General features: G+C 33.3%; 1 protein-coding gene and 1 long non-coding RNA gene across 3 annotated transcripts in view; both read right to left on the reverse strand.

Moving 5' to 3' along the window:
- Positions 1-13,846, reverse strand: part of LOC135126706 (histone-lysine N-methyltransferase ash1) — a 45,227-nt gene extending 31,381 nt beyond the window's left edge. The window contains exons 1-3 of one of the 2 annotated variants that reach the window (XM_064052805.1): positions 13,571-13,846; positions 13,132-13,340; positions 12,518-13,081 (exon numbers count right to left, since the gene is read on the reverse strand). In XM_064052805.1, the coding sequence (XP_063908875.1) occupies positions 12,518-13,081; positions 13,132-13,332 (765 nt within the window). In that variant the 5' untranslated portion in view covers positions 13,333-13,340; positions 13,571-13,846. Of the gene's footprint in view, positions 1-5,078; positions 5,479-12,517; positions 13,082-13,131; positions 13,341-13,570 lie in introns of those variants that run through there. The other variant, XM_064052806.1, reaches the window with a different exon arrangement.
- The window catches only part of LOC135127430 (uncharacterized), a 108,559-nt gene that overhangs the window by 55,965 nt on the left and 31,086 nt on the right, over positions 1-21,508 (reverse strand). The window lies entirely within an intron of this gene.

Below are 21,508 nucleotides of genomic sequence, written 5' to 3' on the forward strand. Positions count from 1 at the left end.
AATGTTCCCACAAGTAATTTTACGGCTGATAATCGTTTCTAGCTTCTGACTAACCATTTCTAGCGAACGCGAGATTTTATGATTAATAATTAGTAGGTAGTATTAGAGCGATGTCCAAGAAATCATTGAAAACAGCAAAGTATCCTTGACAGAAGTAGCTAAAAGTGCCGACAAAAAAATAGTGAAATAAAAATTTCCGTTTAAACTGGTTTGGTTAACAATGATTTTTGGGAATTTAAACTTAACAAAAAAAAAATGATGTGAGTACCCTCGATAACATTGGAATGTAACTCATATTTTACCATAATTATTTAAACATTTGTCGATCTGTTATATAAAATTTGAAATTTCTGAAACATTTCGGTAGGTGCATAAATCAAGTTAATTTCTCATAGTTCCCTCCGCTTTTTTTATCGTATTGGTTAATGAATTATATTATCAGCAAATCAGACTCGATGTTTTGAAAATTTAATTAATGTATTAAATTTTCAAAAACGTTTGAGCGGGGTAAACCAATTCTCTTGGTGGTCCATTTTTGACGTGATTTGCGAAGTCACTAACTTTTGGGCTATGCCATCATACCAACTCCTTTTTTATGAAATAATGTATATGTATCTCCAGACAGACATTTGAGTAATCCCAGATATTTGCACTTTCAAATTATTTAGCAACTGTCTTAGCGCCGTTTAACACTTCCATTATGTTATAATTATAACATACACTTTAGCGTACTTATGGTGTCAAATTTAATGTTATGTAACGCCGGTTTTAGACAACAAAAATTAAAAACTAGTTACTGTTTGTCTTTCAAAAATCGCAATTTATGTGATTAGTTAATGATCATTTTGGTTGAACAAGAATATCCTTCAACGTATCAGATGAACATTTAAAAAGAACACCACAATCGTATATGTATTTGAACGATTTGGCAAACGTTACTTTCTTTCATTTACGTAACTTCAATTTTGTTACTGCTGTGAAAAATAAAGATAAACGACTTCTTAATATCACGCAAAACAGTGTTGTCTGTACTTTATTTTAATTAGTACTGTATTAGACATAATTTTGTGTATTAATACAATTTTATGACCCCAGAAATGTCACTTAAGACACACTAGTCGAACAATCAATCTTCTCGGCTTTCTTCGTCGATCCTGTACCGACGACGTGTGCCGCTTAATTTTTTTTTTGCATCTTTTTATAAATCGATTGTACTACACACATTTCTCACTAAAGTATACCGAACACGGTCCTGTTCACCCGTAGCCTACTGCCAAGTTTTGGCTGAGAATTTTTAACTTGTGGTTTTTCAAACTGTGTAAAGTTGTAAAATTTTATTAGTAGATAAAGGGTTCTTACTAGAAGTTTGTGATTTTGACTTTTATATAGTTCATTCTCCAATTTTGATTTCGTCGGCTAGTTGACGCCAAATGTGGATGGATGAGCCACTTATTTTTGAATTATTGTTACATCGTAATATAATCTAAGTTAACTGATCTTAATAATAATAATAAGAATAACAACAACAACGTGGATCTCATTACTAACGCACACTGGATTTGTTCGCGATAATAAATGAACTTCATTGTCTTGTTATATGTACATATACGAGTGGAAAGGAAAAATGAAGAAAAAAAAACTTAGTTTTAAAACGATTTATAACTAATAAACAAAGAATTAACTTAATTTTCGTAAAGTACAGAAGGTTGTGTGTGACATTAGGACAGCACATTATTATTTAATAATCAAGATTCTACGAAAGGCGCAGCATACAAGACAAGATATAAAAATTCAGCTGTCAGATATTAATTAAATATCCAATCCATTTTAAGGAAGTCGTCGGCGACGCCGCCAAATCCCCCCTCAAAAAATCTTGAGCGATTTGAAGCGAGATTAATGAACCGAAAAATCGCCAACAAAAAACAACCAAACAGCGCACATAATTGCCGATATTTTACGAGTTTGACATATCTGCTTTACAGTGTGGGATGGTGAGAGATCGGAGGCCGCGGCCTCGAATAATGACATTATACAAGGTCCCAAATCTCTTGTCTTTTCTTCCAAAACTGGCTACAAATTAGCAACTAGTTCGTTGCCCACGAACACCGAATCCGCGCTCTTCGATTTACACGCCGCCAATTCGAGTTAAACAGAGCACAGAGACCCCGTGAAGAAGGGGAACCGAGTAACATTGACCTTGAGATGATGGAAAAAAAATATACATGTGGATGCCGGCAGCCGTCTGGGAACGATTTCGAGAGAGTTGTACGTTAGTGATCACGAGGCGGAGTAATTAGTCTCGGAAAACAAAGCACCAGACAGCGGGACTTCCTTCATTACGTCGAATGCGTCCCTTATCTAGAGAAGGATCAACGAAGAATGACAAGGGGAAAGGGGGGGCAACCCCAATTCGACCTGGTTTCGTTTCCGCTAGCTTTTTAAGGGGTGATTCGGAGCTCGTATTGCCGAGCTTATTTCCAAAGCCAACTTTTTTTCGCAATCTGGCTTCTTCCGAGTTTTTGTGCGCCATTATGCAACACTTCCTGGATGGGAAACTTTAGGTTTGAGGACGCGACCCTGACAATTTAACTGTGAAGGGATTTTCAATGATACTCAATATCCTGGAAACATGTAATTACAGTGATTGAATTTTCCTGTAGACAACATAAACATCATACTCCTATTTGATTTAAAACTAATAGTTTACCCATTTAAGAAAATATATACCAACTTCTAACCAAATAACTATTTGATTTTTGCTCTAAGAATATGGGCTTTATCAAATGCGTGCACTTTTACAAATTTTACAATTCGTATTACTTCAACTTGTTTGCAGCAAAAACATCACAAGTCACTCTTCAATGTCTTCTTGAAATCAATCGGAAATAATTCGAGTGGTCTGCACTAGCATTTGAGGAGTGTGAAAACCGAAAATGTCCAAAGAAAATTTGTGTTGTTTGTGACTTACAACAACATTTAATTAACAACGACGAAGTAAATTAACACAACTAAACCCCAATAAAATTCTTAGGACCTTGGTACCAAATCCGTTGTTAATTTTAATAATTCGTTCAAGATTAACATCTTACACTTTATTTCAGAAAAATTCTACATTATCAACATTAAAAAAAACTTCTCTGATCCTTGTTCTGCAATTGTTAACCTTTAAATTAAAATCATTATGTTGACTTGTTTAATAGTTCTAAAACATAATGTCATTATGTCATTTCATATGTACTATGTTTCTGATACCGACTGTAGTAATGGCACACTTTAGCCGATAGTAACAAACAGTGATATCGTACAATTACAAATTTTTTGCAAGGACTTTGACAAATTTACAACATTTGAAGATAGGAGTGAAAACGTAGATACAACTACGTTCAATGTATTAGAATATGAGATGTATCTACATGTATACGAGACATACGGCTCCTAGAATGAGGCAAAAATGAGAAGAACTTTTGTTTGGTAATAGTAAAATTCACGTTAAATAATTAATGTAAGTATCTTCATTGAGCAAATCATGAACACAAACGTTTAATAATTCGTTCTACTTAAATAAACTTGCAGAAGTGGTGGAGTGAAGAATAATGTTGAATAATTCTTCGGACAACGATGGTTAAATTGACGATTCGAAGAATTCTACAGTTCACGGAATTTTCTTGCTTTATTAATAATGCATTAATATCATAACAGAATATTTTCTCACGCTATCACACTAGATTTTTTCTGACAAAAACTAACCGACGATACAGCACGAGGACCGTGTTTTAAAACAACAAAAATTTCGTTAATGAAGGGAAAATAAACGTCTGTGCTTTTTTTAGTGGCATAAGCTTACTAAATCGAGATAAAACAATTGGTGCAAAACACATCTCTTTTAAATTTTTCAGCAGAAGCAGTGACCTTCAACATCCGTCTACCGCAATCACATTTTACTTTATCATTTGTTTTTGACATAAATTACAATCAGATATTGCGGAAGTTCGTCTAAACAAGAGAGAGACCACATATTAATTTGGTCAAAAATAACCATACTTATCTTTATCACTGATGTCCATTGGCAAAAATGCAGCCATAACACTGTGACCTGATTAAACTTCAAAGTGATCTCCTTTTAAGCTTTATCAAAACTGATACAGCGCTCGTCATTGTTAGGAACAACCTGTCAATGACAAAATTGCTTTCACATTGCTTTAAAGTTATGCATATTCAGTGAAAGTTGAGATTTGTGAGGTTTCTGATCATATTCTAGCTTCAAAAACAAAATTGTTTCTGATTGTCATTGTAGTAAATCTCAATTTTTTGGACTTACGTTCATTTTTGATAGCAACGAAAGATATTTTGACTTTTTAATTTGATGCCCATTGTGGCACCAAAAAATAAAAAAATGAAAAGAAAATTTGTTACTAGGAAGATATCGTTGTATGTGCTCTACTATTTTTTTTGGTATGTTTTTAATATGGCAGAATGATGGCAATTTGTACCACAGTGGACACTCAAAACCTATTATTGTGTATTTGTGTATTTAATTAAAATGTTTTCAGTCCGCGTGCGTCTCGACAAATTCTATACAACTTTCTACTCTTTGAAATCACGACAAATCTGATTCAACTTGAAAGCAGTTGCAATAATGCGGTGTTTAAATGTACTAGAAATGGCATGTCAAAAACAATTTGAAACGTCAACGGTTGACATAACCACTATGTTTACTGTGCACTTTTCAACAGATATACAGATAACACCAAATACAGAATGTCACCAATGATGTCCATTAATTTATAACTCAATTTCAAATTTTAAGTGTATAACATACATACACTGATAGATAGTACCGCCAATCCGACAAATTAACTACATACACACATTTTGACAAGGCGGTAAAAATCAACGCCCCCTGTGACACGACAATCATTTGTATACACTCTGTACTTTAAGACAATCGGAATTACAATTGTAGGTGAAATGCAAATTTAATGTTTTTCGCTGAATGTGACATTTATTTAAATGGTCAGTTTGTTTTGCCATGACCAAACCGTGACACCATCAAAAATCGGCCCTAGAGAAAAATTAACCTGATATTGGTAGCTCTCTTCCATATCCTTTGTCCGGTATGACTTGACCAGTCGACTGACGTATTCCCACACCCCTTCAGCGAGGGCCCCACTGTCGAGGGCCGTGGCGCCGACTTCCACGTGCCTCACCATGCCGGTAAAACGCACGTCCAAACAAAACCACACTCTCACGCACGATACCTTCTCACCTCCTACTCGTTACCGAGTTCGACGATCAATTAAAAACGAGGAGGTCGCGTGGCCTACCGGCAACCAACACACTAACGAAGGTTATTGTAAACAACAAGGAGGCGCGCGCGCCACGCTCTTGAGGCTATGTTGTGTTGCGATGTGAATGAAGAATCACGAAGGGCATCCGTGGAAGCGTGAAAGGGCGCGGATTTGAGAACTCGTCGATCTTGTCGATGCGGTTTGTCGGCGACGTTGACAGCGATTGCTCGGGATGACCGCGAAGGAGCGGTCTCCGGTTAGCACCTACTGCTGCATAATTTGCCCGGACTTGTGGGCGGCCCGTATTAATCATTGGATATTCCCGAGCGTGATCAGGATGCGGAAAACTGCGCTACTACGGCCGTTAAATTGCTTTAATAACAATATCTTTAACTTATCGCCAATAGTGGTCACGAATGTTTACTACAAGTAGATAATTATTTAGTATTCATATATTTTTTGCTTCTCCACATGAAAAGTTATGATTTATTCGGAAAAGTTTCGTACTTTATCGAAGTGTTTCATTATCAATACTACCATTACAGCACTTCTTCGATGGCTTGCAGTCAGCAAAAATATTTTTTTTTTATAAACAAATTGTCAACAAACTTCTTTATTAGTATTATTCTTTTTCTTTCCATTTATTTCGTTTTCGTGTAAATCGTTTCCATTTCTTTTTAGCTATAGCTATAATTTTCACATCATCATTCCATTGTTTGGGAGATTTTTCTCTTCCCAGACCTGAGTTACCAGTGTAGTAGTTTATATCTTCATCCGTGCTCTCCTCGTGTGCTGTCTTGCCCAGTTCCACTTTTGTTGAGTTACTTTTTCTGCCACATTCTTTATCCTTATTTTTTATTGTTATTCCTAATATGGCTCTTTCCATGTCATTCACCCATTATTTCTGATCCAAACGGTAACACTCGCAAGATGCATGCGTTAAGTATTTTGGTTTTTAATTCTAACGGAAATGTTTTAAACTTCAATACGTAACATTGTTTATTGCTACTAGTATACAAACGTTTTATGTAAGAAATTCATGAAACTTTTTCCTATCGCTTTTAATTTTCAAATTTCAACAAACAAATGAATCATTGGTTATTGTTTTGAACCGAGGGCTGGAAAAACTGATAAGTTTATCGAGAACACCATAGATATACAAATTTATTACAAGAAACAAACAAGTAATAAATGATAAAATGAAGAATGTAATGCTGTGAAAAGAAGACCAAGGAGAAAAAAAGACGACGAAACGGTGAAACAGTGCAACGGGAAAGGTAGATTATAAAAATTGATCGATTAAACAGTGCTTTTCATTAAAGATTTCCAGCTAAAGAAATGTTATGAAAAAAATCAGATCAAGGTTTTAATAGAACATTTTGTTACACAATTCATCAACTTTTGTCTATATTACAGCACTAACAAAAAAGCTACCACTTCAACGCCTTCATTATCACCACCAAATTAATGCGATCTCTTTGAACACTTATCTAAGTAAGTCAACGACTTCATTAATGCGTTTATTAATGAAAGTGATAATAAATATGGGATATTAAGCAATCGCAGAAGAACACTCATATGCCAATACAAGATGGAATGTTCAAAAATACGAAGTGAAACGTCGGATTAAAAAACGAAATAGGTAAGGGTACGAAGGACCGGAAAGTGGATTTCAAAATGAACAGTGGATGAGGTAAAAAAGAGACTCCGGAAGATCATAAATGAATAGAATTTTTCACATTATTGAAGATATCATACGACGTCACAAATTATAGCTGTTCAATAGAGTACAGAATACATATAAACGACTTGAAGACAGATCACCATTGGAGGTAGAAGAGAGTTCCTTTGAAAGAAAAACTTGGACACGGTATATGGTTGGAACATTTAGACCAAAGTAGTTAGGATGGGTGAAATATTTACAACAATATTTAAAAATAAAAGTAAGTAAACAGCTAGCGTGTAAATCGGACCAATTTTCTGAGACGAGACGGTGAAACGAATGAAAGAGAAAATGAAGCTTTTTGCACAACTCAAGGACTGATACAGGGCTGCCCACTGAGTTCTCGCTTGTTTATTGCATACTCATGAGAGGGGAGAAACTAGTTGCTGACATTTGTAGATAATTAGATAACAGTGGCAAAGTGAATATCAGCGAATGCTATTGAAAAGACAAATGGACTAGAAACTGTAAAAAATCTAATTATCCAGGATACAATAATATATGTTATAATTCAAACAATGAGGCGTACGGAAAGCTCATAATCATGTTAGGAAATGTATGCACGGAAAAGTAGAAGGTTTATGACTTTAGGAGACAAATGGTAAGTATGAAAAGTATAAATAGTGCAACATCAATTCGGGAAACATATGTAAAGTGGGTATAATGGTAAACAGAAAAAATAGAATGAGAACAAACATGGCAAAATGATGCAAGAATGTTAAGACAAGGTTAGATAAAGAAGTCGACAAAGTGGTGGCCAAGAAACAAATAAGGTGGGAAGGAATTGTTATCCTTGAGAATCGACTGAAAAGGCAAGAGAAGATCAAGGGTACGTAACTGAATATTTAAACGAACATGATAAAAACATTCAACGTAAGAAAATGGTGAGTAGATTACGGAATCCAGATTTGGTATGACATACGAAATCCTGATAACTAATCAGATACCAAAGTATCCAAACATAGATAGCGCAAAAAAACCGAAGAAAAAAATTACGAATTTCGATGTGGAAATAACGAGAGACACAAAGAGGGAAAGAAAATGGAAAAACTTTTGTGTAAATAGATGAAAAGAAGCTGCAAAATGTGGGACGAGGACCGAGAAGCCATAGAGCATTTAATTACTCAATTAATACAAAGAATTGAAGAAAATGAGTGGAATAGCAAGATGATGGCTGCAACATGGATTAGAATACATTAGAGAAGGGTACAAACCAAGAGAAATAATATTTTCTATTCCACCTTACTGTCTTCTACTTTAATATTCCTTAAATCAAAATACATATATTTTTTGTAAATGTATCTTCCTACAGTATTAAATTCAAAACTTTTTGTGGAAATAGCTTTTTTTATATTCTAGGGTGACAAGAAATTATCGTAAAATCAGATAATGAATAAGCAAACGTTTTTGTAATCTAAAATATGTCAGTAAAATTACAATCTTGCGGTATATCAATCCAACACCGTAGTGTTGGTAGTACTACATTGCATAAACTACCCTGACATCCTCAAAGCAATCTTCTTTTTGTTTATCATGTAGGATCCTTGTTTTGCTGACTATTCTGTACATATTTTGTGTGGTAATAAAAGTGATCTTAATTGTATTGCATACATTTTGTTTCCTAAGAAAACATTGGTCGTCTGACTGCATTACCTTTTTATAACTTTCTTGAATACTTTAATAACAGTATTTTCTCATTTCTTTCAATGTGAAAAAGAGACGTTTTCTCGCACCAAACGTCGTTTCATCAACGAACAAAGTATATATTTGCAACAAAGATGATATCACTCTGCTGTTCCTGCCGAATAACAAGAAATACTACGAAGGGAAGTGATGAAAACACTTGACAAGCACGTGTTTTTTTATATCAAATTAAACTTTTATACCTACATGATCTTCTAGTTATCTCATAGGTTGCAAGTTTAGTTTGTCTTTAAATGTAGACATCTTGACTACTGCATCTTATATGGTTGGTTTATAACTTGCAACTAATTAGCTAGTCGATTGCAAAGACGACGTACCCTTTCATTTTCTATCTTTTTTTTGTTAATTTTCATAGCTTTTTAGAAATTTTTGAATCTAAAAACGGCAATTTTTTTTCAGTAAAAAAAAACTGATAAAAAAAACTGCTTTGCGTTTACAAATAAATACAAAAATGAAAAAAGAAACCTCGTTTCTTACACTTCACTAATTACGTAATGAGAAACACCACACTCAATGAAATGAAACACAACTCCAATTTTAGAATCTTAGACTTATTGAAACTTTCAAAAGTATTTAAAACCAGTTCTCAAAGTGAAACAATTTCAGAAAAATAGAACTGCATCTTAACACATTATAAAATACACACTTATTTAACTTTGTTCGCTAAATGTATGCTCTAATTGTCGATTACATTATGTATTTATAAGTTTTTAGCACCATTTTCTGTGTTACAACAAATACTAGGTAGTTAACTGGTCAAATATAAAGAAATATTCAGTAATAAATGTTAATAAAATTTAATCATAATAACAAAGGAAACGGTACCTATTTTCTCGGCGGTGCATCCGCTTTATTCCTGTTTTACATTTTTTAAATGAGACACTAATGGTATCACTCCATGAAAAATATATACCAAATTTTGATAAATGTGATAGTATTGTTGATACTTGTACAATTCGTGTGGTGTAGAGGTAACCACCAACGATACCAGAAACTTAGGCTAATAACACTAGTTTTTTCTCTAATGTTGATTATTCCATCGATTTCACTGAATATGTATGAGCTGCAGGTAATGAGGTATCGATAACACTCTCACTGCAAAAATCTTTATGCGTAGAAAATTTTGATTTTTTTCGACTTTGCACCAATTATGATCAGGAAATATATTCGCATTAGTATGAACAACGAAATGAATTGAATTCTATCAAATTAAATTCGATGAATCGTCAAATGCAGCCAAAATATCACTCTGTGTATGTACTTGTTTTATTTGTAATTCCATTTGCTAGAAATTCGGAACAACTTAATTTCATCTTTCTAGTTGCATACGCATCTTCTTAAACATTAATGGCTGTCAGGTGCCTGATTGCAATATTAATATTCATAGATGTACTACAGAGATAATTAAACAGAAAAAACAATAACAATGTAATATCACCATAAAACAAGTATTACATGAATTTTAACATTAATTTGTTAAACATCCTTTAGTTGTGTGCATGATAGCATCACGTGTAATAAAAGCTCTTTAATGGTAATCTTGTTGTATAAATAAACTACACATTTTTCACCTGATTCAACCTTGAATAAAAATCTATACCATTTTTTGTATCCCAAAATAAAAATGATGCAAAAAAAACTTTTTACAAAAATTATCATACCCGTGTCCAAACTGTGTGGAACTTATTCTATATCAAAATATATACAAACATTGTTTGGAAAGAGTGAATAATCCAAGTATTGCAATGCACTTTCCAATATACACTAAATGCATGCAACATCTAGAAATACTGATTTATGTTAACAATTTTTGTTGTAGAAGTCTGATGATCATACAAAATATTGTAATAAACATTTCAGTCTTCTATTTCTAACAATTTTAAAAGTTTTGCTCTGACGGTATGGCTTTCAGCCATAAATTGCGAACTATCTTGTGACGTTATGTGCTTATTATAAAGGTCTTTGCACTGCACCCATGCCAACCTTGTAGGACTGTAAGGGCAGTGGTACGGTGTATGGCGAATCGGTTCATATTCCCTAAATCCTAAATAATGTGATCAAATTTTTTGCCATTTATAAAAATTTCGCGCCAGCTCTTAAAAGGCCGCCAACCTTTAAGTTTTAGTGATTATAAGCATGCATCTCAATGACAAAAAGTTACTGTTAGTAATTTCTAGCGATCTGGAATCCCTAATACACTGACCGGCTAAAAAACTGGCCACCCTGAAAAACTTCGCAAAAAGTACGATATTTTCTTAATTAAAACAATTAAGGGGGCTTTTGTTGTAAACAGTGTTTTTTATCATTTGATTATAAGTTTGGCGGTTAATAAACGTTTTTACGCGAAAATAATGCTGTGAACTCATACAGGTCGTAGTCAGCGCTATGTGCAGGGTGGGCGTTTTTTTGCCGGTCAGGTCAGCTAGATTCATGATATTATTGAAGTAAAAATTTAGATCAAGAAGCAAGCGTATAATGTATGTTGAGTTGCCTATTAGAAAGAGACAAGTGGGTCATTTAACTTGAATCAGCCTGTATAATGTAATTAATTAGGTATGCAATTTTAGGATCATTTGAGCAACCTTAGAAAAGTAAACTCTATCTTTTTACAACACTTTTCATTTTACCAGAGTATATTATTTACAGTGTGCTCAAGTTATACGCTGAAATAATGAAAGTCAAATTTATAGTCCCTTATTTTCAAAAGTGTTTGAAATTTTTTAACAATTTTCTTATATTTCTTAGATGATCCTTCAAAATGCACCAATGATTAATTACCTTTTTTATCCATTATATTATTTATGTATACATGATGGAAACTATGCATTTTACTACATATTTTCATAATAAATGCAACAACCGATATCTACAAATTCAATAATCTGTAAACTAGTGACTGATTAAATATTAAAGTTGAAAGAACACGTGAAATCAATATTTCTACATTTCATTCCATAGTAAATTGCCACAGGCAGGTAATTTAAGAATTATGTGGCATTTAAGGCTTTTACAGGAATTAATTTTTAATTAATTTATTAAATGTGGTGTATTGCAATTACCATTGTAGCGAGATACATTTTTTTTTACGTTTCAATAAAAGATTATTAATTCAATTCTTTCTCAAGTGTCATCACAGTTAATGGCTACCCTCCAATGATCACATATAGATACAGCACCACGCAATTGTAAAATATTTTAGAAAATCTATATTCAAGAGGAATAATTACATTATCATTAACGTGATATTTCCAGAAATGATTATTGATATAGTATATTTTCCACTTTCTTTAATTGATGCTTTGTAACTAGAGAGCAACAAAAAACATAATCAAAGACAGTCATGTATTTTTGCAAGTTTGTCATTGATCAGTGCATATTCAACTCAAACTTTCAATTTCGCGGTGGTTTGACGAGACAAATTTTCTACAAGTCTTCAAAAATCCATAACTGTCTTTGATCTTGTTTTTTATTGCTCTTATGGTACAAACTGTTACATATAGCTTATAGTAAAAGTTGGTAACCCCTTAATAGACCGATATCAAAAATATTGATAATGAGACGACTATTTAGCAAAGCTTTTCAAAGTGCCTCATAGCATATAAATATTAGCATATAATTACTGTTGTAGTCTGGCAAAATTAAATCTTCATAACCACTAACTGTCAACATACTAAGTAAATCTATGGGATCAAAGACCGATGGATTGACTTTATTTAACAAGAGAGTTGAGAAATAAACAATAGCGAACATTTTACAAAAAGCGCTCTATTAAATTTCCCAGTTCCAGTAATCTTTATCTTACCTTTTTTGCTTTCCTTTGTCTAGTCCTAGGTTTCGTAGCAGGTGTCTTTGTGGGCGATACTGGCGCTTCCTTTTTAGCGTTCTTTTTATCGTCTTTTTTTTCAGGAACTTTAGTTCGTAATTTCGCGACACTTTTCTTAACATTATCCTTGGCACATTTTACACTTGTTCTAGTGACAGGACCTTTATGCCCCGCTGCTTCATTTTCTGGGTCCGAAGAGCACACAGAGCCTGACGAAGAACTACACTCTGCATCCTTGGTTGTTTTATCCTTGGTTGGTTTTTCCTTGGCTGTTTCCTTGGCTGTTTTTTCCTCATTTTCACTCATTTTCTCGTCACTGCTTGAACCTCCTGTAGTTTTCTTTACAGAGGCTATTATCAATCGCAACCCATTTGCTGTTTGGGAAGATGTCACTGAAAACTCTGTTGCTTCTGGAGGTGGTGGTGGTGTTGGTGGTGGTGGTTGTGGTGATGGGCTATGTGATGACTCTACGCTTGATGTAGAAGAGTCAGAATCAGAAGAATCGCTTTGGCTAGATGACTGACAACCTTCGCTACCAGAATTCTGAAAGTTTACCATTACATTAATTGTACTGCAATAAAACACATACTTACACTCGATTCAAGTTCAGACTCACTGTCACTGTCACTGTTATCATTATTTTGAGATGTATTTGTGGGTTCTACAGTTAGTCCGGTACTGAAAGCGGCCATGTCCACCGTGCTGGGCAATTCGGATTCTTCTGGTTCCTCGCATGGTTGATGGACCACCGAAGACCATAATTCTGTTTGGCTAGTACCCTCATTGCCTGCCATTTTATCGCCTACAACAAATAAATCTACGTAGAACAATCGAATATATGGCTACATTTAAACAAATCAATATTGGCGCCAAAACAAAATGAAAAAAACAAAAGATACGCCATGTTACTTTGATTTGACACGGCATTAAAACCGTTAACAAAAACACTGACTACTTGCTATAAAAATCGTTGAATTGGGGGCTACAGAAGCTGTATTTTAAATCAAAATGAGATGTAAAGCAAAGACATACATTAATCGTTGCTAAAAAAGTCTATTTCCATGTTTATGTTCCACTTTACAAACAAGATGGCATCCAGCTGATTATTGGGTCGCATATGCGAAGTTTCTCATGATTACCACTTCTATTCCTTGACACTTTTTCCACCTATGCGAAGATTAGCCACTATTTAACTCAGATAAATTCAAATTACACAATAATGGGTTTTAAACTATTGAAAATGTTACATGATAACGAATGTCAGTTGCGCAACAGCGTCTTGGCAACACGTGCTGCCAACATGATATTATGAAAAGTTACTCCAAAAAATCTGACACCTGTCACAGAGATTTCTAGAATTTTCCGGGATATTATTTATCTATTATGGAAAAAAACAAAGAATCATCATTTTTTTACTCTAGTTACACAAAGGATTAAAATTTGGGTTAAAAAAATAAAATAAAAATAGGTTACAGGTGTTTACCGACAATGTGTTACCGATTTTCACACAGACAAGGACCCTACATAAAGTAAGTTGTGGATATTGTGCACAAGGTGTCTCTGCTATTAAAAGCGGGAACATTTATTTGGCTGAAAAGAAAACTTAAACTCTAAAGCGTTACTTCGTCATTCAACAGTTGAAGAATTCACTGTTATTCTTAGACAGGTTTTTCTCTTATTACTGAAGAATTGTTGTAAAATCGAATAATAATAATAATATTTGGAATGCATTAATAAATAACTAAATGTTAAACCGAAATTATGTTCACATATGTATTCATTTTAAAATTTAACCGTCGTATACTCTGCAAAACAAAAATTATACCACATTTTTGTTGATGTCTAAAAACAACGTGTGATTTCAGCTGCTAACAAAAAACAACTCCAGTGGTGATTGTAATATTCTTAGGGTCAGTTTCTACAGTATTTTAACTGAGATTAAGTTAATCACGCATTTAACGAGGCGTTTAGCGATGTCTAATTGGCGTACAATTGAACACGTGGTACTTTAACGCCGTGTTAAAAATTTAATCGCAATCAAATATTTAATTGCGTTTTTTTCTGTAAACCGGGTCTTAGAGCCGCACTACATCTTATACCGTTGAAACAAGGGTGAAATTTCAAGTTGTCATCACGAAACACGCAAACGCAAACATATTATAAGTCTATTATAAATATTAACGTTTGTACGTAGAAATTAAGTATACTACTACCTTTCTTTAAAACGTTTTTGAAACGTCAAAATACTTCCAAAATCTGTCACTGATAGATCTGTCATGCGGCCGTGGGTCTGTCTATTGTTATAAATTAGTGACTAAACTAACTAAAGAGCGGATTCTATAGCAAATGCGTGAAAGTTGTATATATTAAATGTGTATCTGAGAAAATCCTTTTATTTGAGCCCTACTGGTTTTTGCCTATTTGCCTATTTTTTATCATAAGTGCTTTTTGCATTGTTTAAACCTATTTTACTTTTTCTGCATATTCTACACCCAGTGATTGGAACAATTACTTTTAAAAAGTAATGCATTACAATTACTCATTATTCAGTAACAACAGTAACTCATTACAATTCCATATTACTTTTTTTTAAATAATTACTTACTCGTTACTTTTAAAAAATAATGCATTATTTTAACAATTACTTTTTGTACTTTGAAAAATTTGATGAAGACACAATTTTAGATATTTGTTGTATGGGTCCAAAGGGTCAAGAAAAAAACGTGTTAGAATGAAAAAGGCAATGAGTTATTTATTTTACTAACCCATTTGTTACATATTCACATCAGTAAATAAAATAAAACAAATAAATACTTCACGTAAGAGGACTATATTGATAATTTAAATTCAATAATAACTGACATTCATAATTTTCGTCAGCTAAGGCATGACGTTTTGTCTTAAAAACATCCGCGCCTACACTAAATATCCTTTCCACTGCGGCGCTAAATGGAATTGTATTATATTTTATAAACATGTCTCTAAAACATGGAGCACTTTGATTCAGTCGATCTAACTGTCTCCTTGTCTTCATCTGAAAGAGTTTGATTATCTAAAGAACATTGAAAAAACCTTCTTCAACATTATTGTCCACAACAAAAGTTGGGGAGCTAACATTTCTCAAATCAATTGCATTTCTATGATGAGTCTTTATCTCATCCATTACCCAGTTGTAAGCCTCTTGTTTTTTTTTTCAGGAGGAATCCAATCCAGTTTGAATTTTGGGTGGATGCAACTGGAAATTACTGTAGATCGTTTGGACCAAATACATTGAAATCTAAAATTTGATTAACATACTTCTTACTTGAATACCGTCAATTAAATTTTATTGTCGGATTATGAGGGGTTTAAAAGGACGGGCTCTATCGGTTACTTGTTATAGATTTGAGTGGACCAGAAAAATGGCTAAAGTTTGTTTGACCACAAATTTTAAATATTCTGTCCCTGTTTACTCAATTATTTATTAAGATATTTCGTTTCTGCAAGCGCAATGGATTTTTTAATACGATTTCTACAAATGTACCTTTTTGAAAATTTAAAATTGATCCATAAATAGCGAAAATCAGATAATCTCATACTGATCACTATTTTAATGCATTGTAGTTTTTTTTTGATCACATAATTTAAAAAACCGAAAAGCAGTCTGGATAGGATTTTTTGCGCTCATTTCAACGGTGTGAAGTTTATTATAATCGGACGTATACTTTTGGCAAAAACTTGGGCAAAAGTTTAAATGTATTTCTTTATGCTGGAACATGCCTTAGCTCACCCTTAAAATAATGAAGAGCTTATGTGTATTATGGTTACTTAGTTTCTTAACACATTCTGTGCTAAACTCGTTTTAGATTTTAACTCCCTACTGGGCTAATCTTCTCTTTGTGGGGACGAACCAGGTATAATAATCCCAGCAGGTCAGTTAAACGATTCGTAGATAAAAATAAAACAATATTTTTAAATATTCGGGTTAAAAGTAGCAAAAAGTAATTGTAAAAGTGACTGAATTACTCATTACTTGAAAAGGAATTGAATTACAGTAATGAATTAGGTACTTGTAATTGAATTACTTCCAACCTCTGTCTATACCCCTAAGCACATGTTTTTTGTAAAGCTCACATTTAATATTTTCGATGTTATCAAGAAAGATGATAATTCAACCCGAGTTTTGGGTAAAAGGATCGGGGGAATTCCGTTAACAAAATGTCGACAATTCAATAATTCAAATCTATTTTTCTGTGTGAACAAATTTTATTGAACAGGTAAGTACATAGGTAGGTTTTAAAATAATTAAAACACCCATTTACAAATCCCGAAACAAATTGTCTCTTGTTTTTCTAGGAAGAGTTTTGATGTGTTAAATGCACCAAGCCCTCCTACAAGTTTCTTTGCGAGTTCTCTTCATGTATTCTAGGTATTCAGTAGTTCATATTGGGTTTTCGTAGAGTGAAGCTCAAAAGGGTAAAAGTTTTAAAAATTGTTTATCATAAAGTATTTTGTGCCATTTTTAAAAATGCCTAAAGTCAAATCGTCTTCAAAGAACAAGTCAAGGGAATGGACGAAAATCAAAGTTGTTTTTCAAACAGAAAACGGAGAATTGTTTTGTAAAGCCTGTGGGAAAATTGTAAGTATAAATTAATATTAAATGTTGCACAAATGAAATGGGAAAACTGGTTATGAAGTTAATTCGATAAATTCGCATAATAATATATCAATTTTTGAAAAATAAATAAATAAATAAATAAATAAATAAATAAATAAATAAATAAATAAATAAATAAATAAATAGAATGTTTTGTTGTAGATTTCATGGCAAAAGAAGTGCCATCTTCTTCAATATGAAAATATCAAATTAATATATAAAACAAATCTTACTGAAGATGCCAGGCAAACTTTAATGTCCTCATTTCATAGTGAAGACCACAAACATTTTTATTATAAATTATGGTTTTTTGTTTTGTAGGTTAAGTAACTAGAATAGCTTATGCTAGACTTCGCCTTTTTTTTAATAAAGACCTTTATTATTGTTATTATATTATATACTGCAGTGCATTTGTTGCGGCAAATATACCGTTGAAGAAACAAAACATGGCGCTTATTTTTGGAGAGAGAGAAACTGCAAAAATAATATGCCCAAGAAATCAACTTTAAGAAACAATTACCTCTCCCAAGCTTACGATGATGTAAGTATTGTGTGATTGTATAGAAACTTAAGATTGGGAACATCCTAATTTTTGCTATTTTATTTATTTAGTTATTTTACATTGTACTTTTGTGTTTTTTAATTTTTGAAAATACTATAATTAAAAAAATTGACAGCTTAATGGCGTTTTAAGATTAACGTGCTTAAAACATATAATAATGTATGTTGAATACATAGTAATATATGAGACCAGTTTTTAAAATTTTATGAATGAGAACCGTTTGGACATTTGTGTATGTTGCATTGAAAATTGTGTATTTATTGATTTAAAAAATCATATTTTCTATTTGACAAATTTTAAACACTGAAACTTCCCGCTTTGACCATTTTTTCTACAAACCACAAAACTTGCAATTAGTTTTATTGAGATAAGTTTTACAAAAGGTATCTAGAAAATTGTAAGTTTTCATTTGATAACATTTTTCAATATAATAAATCACCCACACACCACCTAAAAATTACCTACTGAAAACAGTCAGTGCACGAGTGGAAAGAACTTGCGTCACTCGGCTTAATCGCACCAGTAACCGTAGATGCAATTCATAAAGCCCTCATAATCCTTCAGATTCGGATGGAACTGAACTGCGGTTGTCTGTGTGATCCACTCGTCGTGCAATGCCTACGGGAGGGGGGAGGGCACAATCCTCAGCTGGGGGAGGGGATTGAAGTTGTGTCAGCCCAGCCAAGCGCAAAACTTCGAATACTTTCATCTACTATTTTTTTTTTGTTTGGGAGAGAAAATGCCTTGGCCAGACCACCGTGTTAGTTCTCGGCACGGGGTACCACCTTAAAACCCTCCATCTTCTGCTCAGGTACCAGAACTTTGCCCCCTTCACCTGGATCCTAACTTCTGAGTGGTCATAGAAATGCTGCCACTGCAGTTCGGTGATTTATTATTGCAACGAGCGCAGCTCTTTTGTAGTGGTCCCCTCTTCTATCCTGGAACATACTAGGGGTAACAGCCAATGAGAGCGCGTTGTGGTGGTCAGTTGGGGTCGCTTTGCGCTACAGTGCCCTCTAAAGGGTACTAGCGTATTTACGCTACGGTAGTAAATAATTAAAAAAAAAATTGAAATGAATTACATACGTATATCGTGTACGTATTTATACATATTAAGTAAAATAAACAAATATATGAGATTGGGTGAGAGGAGTCCTAATTAAGGTAAAAATAAGCGTCTAGTTGTAAGTTAAATTTAGTTTAGCTTTGTGTAGATGGTGCTCACATGGTTGGCGAAACGCGTGTACAAATATTTTGTGTGTGTTCGATTTTATTGGGATAAACGTTACTTTATATTATGAGATTCGAGATTGTAGTTGCAAAGTAATAAAAAATTGCAGAAGTTGAAAGTTTTAGTTTTTAATTTTAGTCGAAAATTTTTTGCAATTAATGTAGGAACCGGATGAAAGAAACGTCGTTGTATAATAGACATAAGTTATAAAGTGTGATGATTATAAAATGTTCTCAAGTGAACGCTGAACGAGCGCCTGTACGAACAAGCTTTTCTCTTGTTTGTTACTCACAACCGTAAATGAGAAAGATCGTTAAAATTCCAATGTCAGCGAATAGACAATGTTTGTTGAATTCTTCTTATAATACTACATACTACAATGATAATATGTTTTAGGTGCAATGGCATCAACTGTGTTTTCAAAATGAAATATATTATACGAGAGTAACTCTAAAAATTCCGTCAAATTTATTGATTTTTAAAATGGCAGTTTTTTCTAATGCCGAAATGAAATGACCGATATGGTCTTGATTTACGGAAGAGTATTTGGAAATGCTCATGAAGCCCAGCGTCTGTACCAGGAGGAATTTCCAGGCCGAAGATTGCCTCATCGCACAACATTTAGTGCCGTTGTTCAACGTCTCCGGGAAAACGGAAAATTTCAGCCAAGTACGACGGATCATGGTCGTGAAAGAACTGAACATGTTATAGACGTGGAACCAGAAATACTAGAAATTGTGGAAGAAAACCCAAGCATAAGCATTCGCAGATTATCATACAGATTAGGAGTTTCTCCGTTTGTTGTGTGGCAAATCCTAAAAGAACAAGGGATTCACCCATACCACGTGCAGCGCGTGCAATCCCTTAAACCAGAAGACCTGGCTCGTCGAATGCAATCAGACTTTGTGCAGAAGCTTTTGACCACCGACGAGACTACTTTCACAAGAGAACTGCGACGAAATTCCGGATGATGGGACGGACGGTCCGGTGACGGTCCGGAATCTCGCCGATAACGTATGGGGTGGCGGCGTACTTGAGTGCCAAGCTTTGGGTCGACTACCCATGCAACATGATGTCGTCTTTTTCACGTGAATAAATGGTCATCATTTACGTCATAGTGACCAAAGATTTCACGTTATATTGACGTACCAATGACGGTCAAATGTCTCGTCTAGATGACGTCATTTTCTCACGAACTATTGACGTGATGTACTGACGTCTTAGAGTCGTTATTTTGTAACGAATTGTTGACGTGATTTACTGACGTCCTAGAGACGGCATTTATTGTCCATTTTAAGACGTTTTTTATATTTTGATTTTTAGAAAAAAATATGCAATAAATAAAACGCTGAAATAATTTTATTTTTTTATATTGTTTAGCTTAAATAAAATATTATAATTCGTTATAATCACCAAGTAAAGCCCAAAACAAAGTATATATTAATTAAAGTTAAAACAAATTAGTGTAAAAAAATTAAATTTACTACAATTTTGTACAACCAACAATGAACTTCAATAAACAAATAAAAAATATGTCAATTAAACAAATTAAAGATAAACCACTCCTAAGAACACAAACAAATCTACATACAGGTAATTACGAGTATAATTAGTATAAACAAAAAAAAAAGGATATTGTACAATATATAATCAAAAATAAACGTTGCAATAAAATATGCTATTTAAAGAAAAATCAGTTTTAAAAACACAAAGAAATCTATTTAGTTACAAAGAATATTAAAAAAAAAACTATAATAAACTATAGATCAGTCTTAAAAACACAAACAAATCTATTTACAAAAAATATTAAAAAAAAAACTAGAATAAAGGGAAAAGACAATTGAATCGCATTGTTGAAGTTACTTGATTGAAAATACACTGTAAAACCACAGTATATGTAAAACTATCTAATTCACCATGACTTGACTGTCCTCAACACACAAAAAAGTACCGTTAAGAATTAATTCTGTTTTAACAATCATATCAATAACCTAAGTTTTTTAAGTTTGCCTCAATTTATTGCACTGAAAAGAAAAACCCGTTAGAGTGCATGGATTAATGGAAATGCAATCATTTTTTCATCTATGGGCAATAGCAAGCATTTGACTATTATTAAATTTAAGGGATTACAGCTTAAAGCAGAAGACACATTCTGTATTTTAAAAATGCTAAATTTACTTGAATCTAACGGATAATTTTAAAATGGTTGCATTGACAAAAACGTAGGGGAAATGTGTCTGAGACGGCATGTTAGATAAGATGGCATACTATCGTTTTTACTAAGTTCGAATTTGAATTTAGCGCTTTGAGTAACGCCATCACGTGACTGTGGCGTAAGTAGAAAATGCTACGTAATTTGAGGTTAACTGGCGAGATGGTTTTCATGTTTGAGCAAACTGTTGAAACAGGTAAGTGTTAAAAACTTTTATCCGTCTCAGAAAAACTCTCGTAAGATTTATTTTGAGATAAGTTGAAGGTTCTAGTAGTAATTTCTTATTTCTATTGTAATTGCGCATAAATTCATGACCACAAACCCAACGG

Source organism: Zophobas morio, unplaced genomic scaffold, assembly GCF_036711695.1.
Source record: "Zophobas morio isolate AGI-343-1 ecotype UQ-CSIRO unplaced genomic scaffold, CSIRO_AGI_Zmor_V1 ptg000011l, whole genome shotgun sequence".
NCBI classification, from domain to species: domain Eukaryota; kingdom Metazoa; phylum Arthropoda; class Insecta; order Coleoptera; family Tenebrionidae; genus Zophobas; species Zophobas morio.